This window comes from Pseudoliparis swirei, chromosome 8 (genome assembly GCF_029220125.1).
Source record: "Pseudoliparis swirei isolate HS2019 ecotype Mariana Trench chromosome 8, NWPU_hadal_v1, whole genome shotgun sequence".
Classification (NCBI taxonomy): Eukaryota; Metazoa; Chordata; class Actinopteri; order Perciformes; family Liparidae; genus Pseudoliparis; species Pseudoliparis swirei.
In genome coordinates this window covers 10,876,829-10,889,384 of record NC_079395.1, presented here as the reverse complement: position 1 = coordinate 10,889,384, position 12,556 = coordinate 10,876,829, and the positions used below count along the sequence as shown (strand labels likewise).

General features: G+C 42.4%; 2 protein-coding genes across 2 annotated transcripts; one reads left to right on the top strand and one right to left on the bottom strand.

Moving 5' to 3' along the window:
- Positions 1-63: 63 nt before the first annotated feature.
- Positions 64-2,789, bottom strand: kcnmb3 (potassium calcium-activated channel subfamily M regulatory beta subunit 3). The gene is made up of 4 exons (XM_056421558.1): positions 2,704-2,789; positions 1,978-2,166; positions 1,025-1,196; positions 64-432 (listed from the first exon to the last, which is right to left on the bottom strand). The coding sequence occupies exons 1-4, from the start codon at positions 2,787-2,789 to the stop codon at positions 64-66; spliced, it is 816 nt and encodes a 271-aa protein (XP_056277533.1).
- A 1,395-nt stretch (positions 2,790-4,184) lies between these two features.
- Positions 4,185-11,283, top strand: mfsd8l2 (major facilitator superfamily domain containing 8-like 2). The gene is made up of 11 exons (XM_056421695.1): positions 4,185-4,260; positions 4,457-4,642; positions 5,010-5,072; positions 5,168-5,287; positions 5,442-5,521; positions 5,984-6,272; positions 8,411-8,484; positions 8,933-9,146; positions 10,065-10,187; positions 10,359-10,489; positions 11,203-11,283. Exons 1-11 carry the CDS (start codon positions 4,185-4,187, stop codon positions 11,281-11,283), a joined length of 1,437 nt encoding a protein of 478 aa, XP_056277670.1.
- The last annotated feature ends 1,273 nt before the right edge of the window (positions 11,284-12,556 follow it).

Here is a 12,556-nt window from a genome sequence, read left to right as displayed (position 1 = left end):
ACTTGCTCAAGAGCTAAGTGGTCCTCTGATTGCTGTATACGGTTGGCCCTGGGTAACAGTGTGTCATGACGGAGACTGCATGCTGGATATCTGGAGGGTTCGGTACAGTCTGCCCTGAGTGAATCTTGATGCCAGCCTGCCCACTGCAGCCCCACTGCACATCTTGGAGGAGAGATGGGCAACGCACTGTGTCAGCTTCACAAGGCCCACCAGCAGAGCGCCGCCACCCAGCATCAGACAGGGCCACATCATTGCAAACAGGGCGTTCTTAACGGTGTTCTTCCTGCTCAGGATGACGTCCCGAGGGTGCCTTGCCGGGTCAGCGAAGCACGATATCGTGCCCCCCAGCCGAGTGTCCAAGCTGTTTTTCACTTTCAGGACTTCCTCATCAAGTTCTGTTCTGTCCATCTGACATTTGGGTATGTAGAAACACTGAGAAAGAAAAGATATGATTCAAGTGTAATTTTTTTCAAGTGACCTGCTTGTTACAGTCGGCAGCGCTGATTGCAATCAGTGGGCATGTTTCTTTTTTGATTCTGGATTTTGTCTGTTGGGAAAAAAGAAGAGCCACCCTGCTTGGCCTCCCTGTGCTGCACTAGTGCTGGAAAACATGTTTCATACAATTCCTCTGAATGGAGCCGAAGTGCCGCATGAGAGCATCTCCAAACAATATCTGCTGTCTTTTAATCACAAGGTGCAGGACTCAGAGTAGTTTTCCATCCTGTCGTGTTCTCAGGTGCTTTCTCAAGTCGAGACACTATTTATCTCAACAGGCTTAGATGTCTAATATGAAAACCTGGATGACTGTGAGTCATGAGCAAGCAACATGAAGATCTACTACTTCGTTATTTACATAGACATACAGTCGTAATGCTCAAACCCACTTATTGAGCTCTTTGAGTAACCTGCAGGTGTTTCTCCCTGAGAGTCGACATGCTACACATGGTGCTAAGCAGATTCAAACCCAGGGCTTATAAAGCTGTAAATTACCTAAAACCTGGAATGTACAGCCATAAATCCCTACCTCAGGAGTGAGGGGGGCCGACTCCTCGTCAAAGTGGAGAAAAGCCTTCTGATTGGAGTCGGTGAGGTTGACCATAACCCTGAGGCAAGGCACAGTGCTCACACCTCTGCAGTCCACCCACTCCTCCAGGATGTCGGCCTGCAGCAACACACAGCTGGCCTCCTCCCAGTGACTGGAAAACAACAGCTTCCTTCGTAAATGTAATGATATTCTATTTTCATTTGGTATTATTACATAAAACAGATTAAATAGAACACGTTTCTGACGTTATTTTCAAAATAGTGTCAAATATCTGAGATATTACATATATGTCACATTGGGCGTTAATGGTACACTTTTTATTTATTAATAATTTAATAATTTAATTAATATAAAATGTTTTTGTTTACATTTGTTTTAATGTGCTTTGACTTGAACAATATAAAATATATTAGCTAAATATCATTGAATCAGACAAATTAACTAAGCAGATCCAAAATATTTTTTCTTATGGTGACATAAATGTCACATTAGGTTTTTGTGACATTTTTAGGTGAAAGACCCATATGTTTGACAACGATATTTATCTGATTTGTTTTATATCAGTTTGTTCAATACATGTGTTCGAAGCAGGTTCAATGTAATAAAGGACATGTTATGTAAGCATTATAATGCTTAAATGGGTAAATATGACCTTTAGCAACGAAAAACAAGCTTTTTCTATACTTTCTCAAAACCTGTAGCAGATATCTTGAAAAGTATAGCATGGAAAAGTCACATGACCTGTCACATGACCCACCGAGATGTTCAGTAGGTGCCACTTAGGGACTTCATGAGTTAAAATCCAGGATAAAGCTGTATAAGGAACTTTCCAAACTATATAACGGTTGTGTGACACAAATGACAATAACGTGTTAGTTGCAGGACTAATTGTATGACATCTCTTATACATCAGCAGACAAACTACAGTGCACCTGTTAACATAAGGTTTGACCACAGTGATGCCGACCACGAAGAACATGAGCACGGAGAAGGCCATCATGGCGAAGCCCAGCAGGATGGCTCGGTCCTCCCCGACACTCGACACGGGCATCTGTGTCCGAGCTTGCTGCCCCTCTACTCCTCTACTCCACTCCTGCTCCTGTGCTGTGTGAAGAAACTCTCTGTGTCACACACACACACACACACACAGGATGTAATGATTTTATCTGACAGTGATTCAAATACGATTTCTGACTCGATGCAACCTCAAATTGTGTTTTTCAATTCATGAGATTATTTGGTTCCTTGATTCATTTGTTCCTGAGGGCTTGAAGTATCGAAACAGATTTGGATTTTCTAAATAAAAAAACATAGTTTGCATTAGTTCAAAGATTGAGATCAGTTTGCAGCCTTGCATTGGAAGCAGCTCCTGTGTCTTTCAGACCAAACACAGACTTTCTGGTAAAAAAAGAGAGCCAAGCAGGAGCCCTGGTGACCTCATTAGATAATGTTTTGTCAAATAGCTCCCTCCAGATCCACAGAGGATCTTTTAAAGGCCTTCTTGTACTCGTTACATGTGAACTGACCACGATAGGAGAAATAAGCTGAGTGCACCTCGTAAATGGAAATCTGAACGAGGAGGTTTGTCAAAACTTCCCCTCGTGGTTTCACAACAGTGTTTTCTAAGACTTTCTGCCCGGTCGATGGTCATCTCTTACCGTGTCTGCTGCCTGCGAGCCCCCTGCAGGTTGATGTTAATGGGGATGGTAAACGGCCGCCGGGGAGTCGCTGTGTTCAGGAACATACCCACTCCTTCCTCCGTCTCAGCCCCAGTCCAGATGGTGTGTGAATCAAGCTTTTCTCTCTCTGAGATTCAAACGTTCTTCTGTTAACATCAACCGCTGATCATCGTGTGTCTCAGATGAAGCACGGGGACTGAGGGAACCAGATTGCAGTTCATTCACTAGGAGGCTTCCTGTTGTTTACCGAGGCTCAAAGGTGAGTGCAACAACACCTTCCAACCCTCCTATGTGTTTCTATAGAAACCCCCACAGGTACAGTAAGACAAGTAGGATGCTAATGGCCTCTCAGTGGGCCTGTGAGGCTCAGCTGCACTGAGCAGTTTGGCATGGAAAATCACAACGAATCCCTTCTTGAGTATTAACTTTATTAACACTCAATGAACCAGCACGATGACGACATGAAGAAGATCAGCCATCTTCACACACATGTACACACACATATACGACAGATACTGGATCAAACATGGAGTGACACATTGTAGTATCCTTTGGGCCCTCTGATATTGTTTCTGACTGTGTTAAGAGTGCAAGTTGCTGAGTAAGCGTATATGTGTTATTCAAACAATCCCAAATCCCTTTAATTATTCATGGCTTGCTGGAAAAACATATGGAGGTATTAACTTGGTGACAGTTCAGTTTAATATAACAAGCCCAGGGCGGTGAACGCCACAGTAGCTTGAGAATAGAGCCAACTACTCAATAAGACAACCTAATTTATTCAGTATTGAATACAAAAGAGCATTATTATTCGGGGAAATGTAATCACAGTTCATCTGATGTATTTTATAGCCTGTATGTTTTTTTTACTGGATTTAAAGCATCGTATTTGTGAATAGCAAAGTCATATTGTTCATATCTATGGCCTACATGAGGGCAGATAGGTCTGGCACACTTCTTGGGCTGTTGGAGAATAAAGTGCTCCTGGTGAAACTGAAGAAAACAAGATTAAAAATGTATCGAGCTCAGCGTACTTTACCTCACCTGGTAACCGGAGACATTGCCTTGACCGCGAGGCTCACAGCGTGGTGCTGCGCTGCGGATGCGACTCAAACAGAATTTCCTCTTTAACATAAATGCCGAATGGTAACGCACTGCTGCAATCATTTCACTGGACTGTGTTGTTTTCAACTGCTGATTTGATGTATTATTTCCTGTGTTTTCAGGTCTCAACCCTGCTGGACCGTCTTCTGCAGGAGAATACGAATGAGGGACTGTTTCCAAGACGTTCTGAAGAAGACCTTCCCAAACTTGGGGCAAATTCCTCTGAGTATTCGGTCCAGCAAGTTGTACTAATTGAATGTGCGGTGTTTCCTGTATCTGATAATACCAGTGAACAACATTCCTGAACATGTGCAGCAAGAGGTTGGTGCATACAAGGCAGCAAGACTCCGAGCACAATGGATAATCTCCAAAAGAGGAATCTAACTTTTCTTACTATTGGATTGATATTCATGCTGAACGGCATTGAGTACGGTAAGTTCATTCTTACAGCTTCATGGACGTGAGGTCATGAGATAATGGTCTCATTACAGCAGAATCTGCCGGGCATTTGGCTTCAGGCGCAGATCACAGAATATATTTATTCTCTGTGTGTGTAAACACGGCTTTTCATTCCCCCCCCCCCTCATTTCCTCCACACTTGTCCTTTGTGCTTCTCTGGTTGTCTCAGCTGTCCTTCTGCCTACAATATGGAGTTATCTCCAGATTTTGGAGGCCCCCCCTTACTTCCTAGGTCTTGGTCTGTCTGCCTTCAGTCTAAGCGGGCTGCTCACGGGCCCACTTTTTGGGTTATGGTCAGATCGGAGGCAAACTACAAAGTCCATCATCCTTTTCTCCAATCTTTTTGAGATTGCCGGTGAGTAATCAAACCACAAGACAAATCACATAGAGAGTCTGGTTAAAAGCAACTGGCAGGACTGTGTGTTTGTGTAAAACTCAAACTGTAGCTCATATTTCAGTGTGCAATGCATGATGGTAGTTAACTTTTAGTTATAATGGCAGAATATTGAATTAAACAGTATTTGTTTTTCTCACAAATTGTACTTTACACCAAAGTCAAATGGGCTCATCCCCTGGGCACCATGAATGTCGTGTATATGATGTCACAACTATCCATCAGAGATATGTAATGTTAGCATTTCAGTCCCAACCTTGAAGTGAAGCATTCGTTTCACATTGGAGATGCATTTTACAGCTTGGTTTTCATCTTTATCTGTCCTCAGGTAACTTCATGTATTTTATTGGATACTCAAAGTGGCTGTTGTTATCCAGTCGCCTTGTAGCAGGTGACACACACGCTCACACCATGAAATAACACCCAAACAATGTACTGTGTCAGCATGCTGTGGGGTGTAACAGAAAGAGGCTGCTTCCTTCTCAGGTGTCGGTGCAGGAGCGGGCTCCTCCATCTTTGGTTTCGTGACTCGGAGCACGAAGCCGGAGGAGCGCGCGGGCATCTTTGCAGCCATCATGGCCGGCCGACAAGCCGGCCTCCTCGTGGGTCAGTTTCTCCCGCTTCATCTCCCCACAGAGAGAGATGTAATTTCACCTCACTCCACCTCTGTCCTCTGTCTTTTGAGAGATATCAGACATGGGGGGCGATGTCTGTTTTTACTCCATCTCCCTCTTTAAAGTTCTTCTTCCTGTCTCTCCAGGGCCGGCGTTCAACCTGTTCCTGCGACTGTGTGATTTTAAACTGGGGCCCTTTGTTGTGAACCAATATACATCTCCTGGGGTAACAGCATCCAGATAATCAGTCATCTACAGTTATCTGAAAGACTCATGAATACACAATCAACCTTTAGAAATAGACGCTCTACATTCTGCACTCCTCCTTGCTCACACGTCTTCTTTTATCTCCTTTGTAGAAGAATATAAAATGCCTGCAGCGATACTCTTGCCTGTAACAATTGGAATCGATCTATTTCCATCTCAACAGTCACTGAATAAAACACCTGTAGAACAGTTGCAGCTTAAATAAGATACAACAAAGCTCTTACGCCTACCTCCATTTTTCCACAAAATTTGACACTACATGTGTCTCCATATTTCACTGCGCCAGGTTACTTTATGTCTTGAGCAGTCTCCTTCATATATCAAACGCGTTATCTCTCCTGATAGCTTTCTTGGATTTTGATGTCGCGGAAATGAGTTAATATTTGAAGACCTGTTTCATCTTTTCTCTCCTCACTCTCAGATCTTCATGTGCCTGCTGTGGGTGCTGCTCCAGTTTGTCGTCCTGGCTCTCTACTGGGACGTACCACCCATCAGCTCAGAGGAGGGCACAGGGATGGTGGAGATTAAACCAGAGGATGATGAGGAGGAGGTGCTGCTGATCGTGTCTGACGAGGAGCCGCTGCTCACCCACAGAGCTGTCAACTCTGACCAATCGGAGAACTCCAACTTGTCTGGGATGCAGACCGTCCACGGCGCCTCGACGGCCTTGAGACCCTTGAAACCCTTGAAAAGCTTCAGCGGCAGCACAGGTGAGCGAGCAGGTATGACGGCCCGTCCTGAACAATGACCGTCATCCTCCATCTGCCGTGGATTCAGGTAGGAAGAGGGTGTCACTGCCAATGCACATGTTTTGTATCAGCTCTATTGATTTCCACGCACATTCCATTCTTCAGGTCTCTCTGAGCATCTCTGTGTGTCATATCGGATCACATTCCCCGAACATTGATTGGACTTGTGCGTATGTGTCAGGTTTATGTTATGATTGTGCATGTATATGGAAGATGTCAGGTATTGGATTAGTGTCATAGTACGTTTACATGGGGTGCAAGCAGCGATTGTGTGCCTTTATTGATTAACTCTTTCTTTACATTGTTTGTGTGTGTGTGTGTGTGTGTGTGTGTGTGTCAGACCTTCAAATCGATTCTCTCACTCTTTGAAGATGGGCCAAAGGGATGGACAGTAGACTTCGTTTGTTATTGACTGGGCTGCTGTGGTGGACTTGTGGATGAAATGGACACAGAATTGATAATGTGGTCAACATTCTTCTCATTGATTCCTTTTTTAAAGAAAATCTGCAGCACCAGAAACTCGGGAGCAGAACTGGAGGATGTCTGCAGCTTTTGCTCATACTGTGTGCTGAGTGTCAGCTGTGACAGTTGATTCATTATTTCAAACATGTATTTAAGCCTAGAAAGTCATTGAGGTCCGCCTCATTACAACGATGACACAAATCACACATAATTATAAAGAAAAGAAGACAATACTCAGTGAAACAATTACACACTGGTGAAGGGGTTTCAGTTCATCGTCTTGAATTATCCAGGGCTAGTGAGAGTGTTGCAGATCATTGCACGTAGTGCTGATATTCTTGAAGCATAAGAAAGTGTGTAGAGCAAGTTATTGATCATCCATTTCTTTGTTGTATAAGCAAAATATTTCTCAAACCCAGGCAGCTGTTTCCCATGTGAGTATTTACATGACAGGGAAGGTCCAATGAAAGACTTTATCAAGTTGCATCATGGAAGTCGTAAGCTCGACTCACATATATCTGCTGTATTGATGATGTAAAATCATTCTCTGCAAAAATAAACTGAATGAGAGCCATTTAAACCCATATCATAATATATATCAACGTCCTCTACATAGGACTTGTAAATACACACCCATAAGTTAAAAAACATGCAGAGTATACATATGTATACTACGTTGCATACTGTCATACTACCCTGGCCTGACTGCCACACACCTCCCTCCAGCCACTGGACATTTGCACTAAATTGTTCATTTGTCTATATATATTTATTTAAAATTGTTGTCCATATTCATATTAATCATATTTATATCTTATCATGTATCCTGCCTCATTTATAACTTTATAACTTCTACTGCCACCTTCACCTGTACTTCACCTGCACTTTACATATATCTATATCACATCTGCACCAATCACCATTATTGCTGCTCATGTTCTGACTGTTCATACCACTTATATCTTACATCACACTGTATATATCCTATTTATCTATATTTATATTACCATTATGCACATACTCTGCACTCTTCTGCTTTGCACTTCTGGTTAGAAGCTAACTGCATTTCGTTGCCCCAGTACTTGTTCTCTGTGTAATGACAATAAAGTTGAATCTAATCTAATCTAATGCAGTAGTTCACTAAAATAAAATCCTATAGATAATACAAAAAGACATCGAACAGAGAGAACTGAACATAGTAGATCACACACTGTAATATCCAGCCATTCCTCCAGCCATCTGGCTACTTCCACATTTAGCAGCAAGCCCAGCTCAATTGTACTCCTCTCCAAGTCCATGAGGGGGATTGTGTTCTAAGAAAAGCTGGCATCAACATGTTGAATGTATTATTTATATATATATATATATATATACAGTATAATGCATAATAATTGTTTTCTTATTATCACGTTTCAGACTTCGGAAAAAAGCTGAGCCCTCACTTATCTCTAGAAAAAGACACGATTCATCACATTAAGATTATCCTCAGAAATAATACGTTTTCTTCAACTGGATCTCAACCAAACTCCCCAGTTAAAAGTTTAAATTTAATGGCACCACTTGAGCTTGTTTTAGGATTTTCTGCTCGTGGTCTCTGGTTTTCAATCTCTCTCTCTCTCTTGTCTTCCACTCTGCAGAGCTCCTGAGAGAGGAGGTGCTTGTTCTCCTCACGGCTCAGTTCATCACTCTCTTCAATCAGACAGCGCTGGAGGTGAGAGCAGCTACCGTTGAGATCCATCAGCCGGGTTTTCCAAGCATTTCACACAGTGTCACACTATTTTACCCCGAGTCTCATCCAAACTGCATCAATCTAAGCCTTACTTGCAAAGACCTTCTGTCACCTTAAGAAAATAATCAAGTATCACTCAACACTCAAAGTATTACTGAACTGTAGGAAGTGCTCATACTCAGTCTTGTGTCCCAGACTTAAAACACAAAGAGGTCTTTTCCTCTTGTCATTAAACTTTGAATACTGAATAGTCATGTTCTGCTGACCTGGACAATAACTCAAATATTTAAAAAAACGAATCATTCTTTTGATCTGGACTGAGCCTTTGAAGGAGGTGAAAGGTGCATGTTTCTGCTCTAATAAGAATCTCCTCCTCTACCTCTGGGACTCGCTGACTGACCTCACGTACATCTTCCTTTAAACCCCTCAGACCATGGTGACTCCTCTCACGCAGCGCCTCTTCAGCTTCGGGGAGCTGAGCAACAGCCTGATGTACAGCCTGTGTGGGGTGGAGGTCATCCTGGGCTTCTTCTTTGTGCGCTGGCTGAGCAGGAAGGTGGCGGACCGCGTGGTTCTGGCCGTGGGCCTGATCATCTGCTGCATCGCTTGTATCTGGTGCCTCATCTTCCTCTGCAACCCCCGAGGTGCAAAACTGTCCAGGAAAAAAACGCAAAGGCATACACAGCCTTGACAATGCCTCGCGCTCAGTGCCAACTCCTTTCTGTGAGGCTGGTGATGGTGTAGAGTGCATATTGGGTTGCACACTGGCTGAATTGGCTGTGCCCTGTAAATGATATCATTGAGGAGATCATACAGGCAAACTGGATCCTGCATGCTCATGTTGGCCCACGTCTGTTGCAGCGCGTCACGTTTATCGCTCTGATCACAAGTGACAGGTGCTGGAGCCTGAGTACATAGGAAGGGATTACAGTCATCGAATTAGACAACAATGCTATTTGTTAGAGTGTATCCTACTTTTGTTTCCTATTTGTTACAGCTACAGTTCAAACTAATAAATAAAGAAATGAAACCTTAAAGGCAGATATCGAAAGAGAAATACATTTTTCTTGGTGCACAAAGAAGACATTTTGATTGGGGGAATTTAATTTTGATTATTAGAGTACAGACTGCTCAGTTTACGCAGGAACATCCAACAGTGGAGTGGGCACATATTCACACAAACATGTGCATGTTGCAAAGCAGCAGAGAACAAATAACTAGTGGCTGCCAGCTTGGCAGTGGTTTAGTTTTCAGATAGAGCCAACGCTGGTGGTGCCAACACATTTGTGGAAGGAACTTAAAAACGAGAGGAGAAGAGACGGATAGCTAAAGTATGATCTGATGCAGACTTTGAGTCTTTACCACCACATATCAGAAAACATTTATAAATAATGATTTAACAGCTAAGAGATCTTCCAATATATATTTATTGAATGTATGTGAGAGGTGGAGTTGGATTACAGTCAGTTAATTGTTTAATGATATGTTCCATATGATATGAGGGCAAACTACTATAATTCAATGGGCCTAATACCAGGGTATTATTGTTCCATTCCTGCCAGGTGGATATGGATGGGAGCTGTCGAGCTTCATCATCGGAGTGTTTCTGCAGCTGCTGGGTCTTCCCTTTGTGGCCGTGGCTCAGGTGTCTCTCTTCTCCAAAGTCACCGCAGAGAAAACACAAGGTTGGCTGGCTTCACGGCCGTTTGCACGATTCAACAGATCCAAACAACAGATTGCTGCTCAGCATATGTGATGCAAAGAAACAGTTACTGTATATATGTTGTTTTTTACTTGCCATATTTCAATGTTTGAAATAAATAACGTATTATTATTTTGCGACGCCTGACCACAAGGATTCAGCCAAGGTGTCAGACGCTCAGTTGGGGGCCTCGCCACCATCTTGGGTCCATTGTGGGCTGGAGGACTGACCAATAATTTGAACATAATGCTCGGCGTGATGCTAGCTCTTCTCATAATTATCACAGTAAGTACAGCAACGCTCATTAATAGCGGCAAACTGAAAATTGGTCAAATTGAAACGATTCTCATGTTTGCAATAAATGGAGTCAGCAGCCGGTTAGCTTAGCTTAGCATTAAGACTGGACATGTGAACATGGCCAGCTGTCTTGTGTTCTTAAATACATTCCTATACAAGCACCTCAGCATCCTTTACCTTTTTTAATGTGTCTTAAAACAACTTGAATTTATATCTTACAGCAACAGTTTCTTTGTAATTGAGGAGATCAATAGGGAACAACATCTACCAAAAGCTCACTGTTTGCTTCATTTGTTTGAACCATACAACGACTGAAGTTTACAAATAGATAGAATAGGTCGAGGGTTAAATTAAGAATATGTGTTAACAAAGCCAGGCTAACTGTTAGCTTCTCATTATAAATACCAAAGTAAATACCAACCATACTAATTGTTGTTCTACAGGGAGGTATATACCTACTCTCAATGAGTAGTGAATGCTTTAACACATTACTTCTTCACTTCTACCCAATCTGTATATGGGGTGTCTTCTTTATTTTTTATTTAGTTCTTTTATATCCAACGCCTTTTTCACATACCCAAACTGAAAAACAGTGGCTACCTTCCAGTAAAATCCTTATCTCAGCATGTCTTTGATCGCCTCTGCTTATTACTCGGTGCTCTCAATTCTCTGAAGCCATATCACGCTGTTCATCTTCTCAGGTTATGACAGGCCTGTCCTACGGCCGCCTGACTGAGCCCAGGGTCGTGCAGAGCGCCCAGAGCTCTGACAGCGGTGGATAGAGCTGCAGCCCGCGTGGAGAGGCCGAGAGGCCAAAGACAGACCGAGCCCGTCACTTCTGAGAGGATCAACACAAGTTTACTGCAGAAGAAACTGGGTGTGGAATTAAAAAAATTCAAAACCCATGTTCTGTACAAACACTTTGCACAGCCTCTCAGTTATCAGAAGGTATTATAATCTATCAGACTAGTCATTATACTTTACACAAGGGGGCACCATTGCTCCCATATTAAATATCCAGAGGCTAATTGAAGATGAAAGCCATTATTTTTAAACTGAACTATTTATATTCCCAGGTGTTGATGAAAGGATAAGAGAGCAGTTGTTTCTCTCTCTCCACGTGACCCATGTACCAAATGTGTCATTGTCTTTCTTCCTCTAAAAAAAGAGAAATGAAACAGAAGAGACAATGGGTGCAGAAGAGGAGTTGTCAACATCTTGGCAGCTCCACGTCAGTGAAGCTGATAGAAGAAGAGGGTCAAAGAAAGGGAAGCGGGAGAGAATTCTTGATATGTATTTGTAGTTTTGGAGTAAAACTGCATTTCTAGTGTTCATACAAAGCCTTGGATGTGACTAAAGCAGATAGATAGTATCTAAAAATATTCCTGTATATTTTATGTGCAAATGAGGAGCTCATGATTTGAACCGAATATGAGAAATACTTGTTAATTAGCCAGCCCTAGAGTTTCACTTTGAGGGGATTTAAAGTTTAATTGCCTATATTCATAATTAAAAGCATGACAAGGTGTGACTTGTCAGCTGTTCTTGCCTGTATTCTCCTCTAGGATGTGCTGTACACATGAGAGGAGAACGCTGTAAGCAACATCAAGGCATTGTAGATTCCCTTTGTATCAACGCATATGGGTTTGGCCAATCTCTGTGTTTTTGCATAATTGCAGATAAGGCTCAGTAACCTTGTCCAGTTTTCTACACTCAGCATGTGATATTTGGCTTTCCAAAGGCTTTTCGCCGGAAATGGAAATTTTAATCTTTAGGACTCAAGGATATAATAAATATAAGTACTTTCATGCTCTGATCAGCGTATTCAGGTACTTGACATTTTAAGGGAGATAACAGGGTGAAAATAAAATCTGGTTAACCCTGAATTTACTCTGTTAGATGAGACTTGCTTTTTCAGAATGATTATTTGTGTCTTGTGTTCTTCAAGACACACCGTGACAACACCCTAAATATCCACAGCCATTCTTAAAAACCACTGAAAACTTGCATTCAAATCTTCAGTTCTCCTCTATAATGCTAACTATTCACGACTAA

What these genes read in the sequence shown, in the direction of transcription:
- mfsd8l2 (XM_056421695.1), top strand. Translation starts at nt 4,185, where the DNA reads ATGGATAATCTCCAAAAGAGGAATCTAACTTTTCTTACTATTGGATTG. An exon ending in ACCAATATACATCTCCTGGG is followed by an intron (nt 5,522 to 5,983) that starts GTAACAGCATCC and finishes CCTCACTCTCAG; the next exon opens with ATCTTCATGTGCCTGCTGTG. An exon ending in CACCGCAGAGAAAACACAAG is followed by an intron (nt 10,188 to 10,358) that starts GTTGGCTGGCTT and finishes CCTGACCACAAG; the next exon opens with GATTCAGCCAAGGTGTCAGA.
- kcnmb3 (XM_056421558.1), bottom strand. Translation starts at nt 2,789, where the DNA reads ATGTTCCTGAACACAGCGACTCCCCGGCGGCCGTTTACCATCCCCATT. An exon ending in GCTCGCAGGCAGCAGACACG is followed by an intron (nt 2,167 to 2,703) that starts GTAAGAGATGAC and finishes TGTGTGACACAG; the next exon opens with AGAGTTTCTTCACACAGCAC. An exon ending in CGGCCCCCCTCACTCCTGAG is followed by an intron (nt 433 to 1,024) that starts GTAGGGATTTAT and finishes TTTCTTTCTCAG; the next exon opens with TGTTTCTACATACCCAAATG.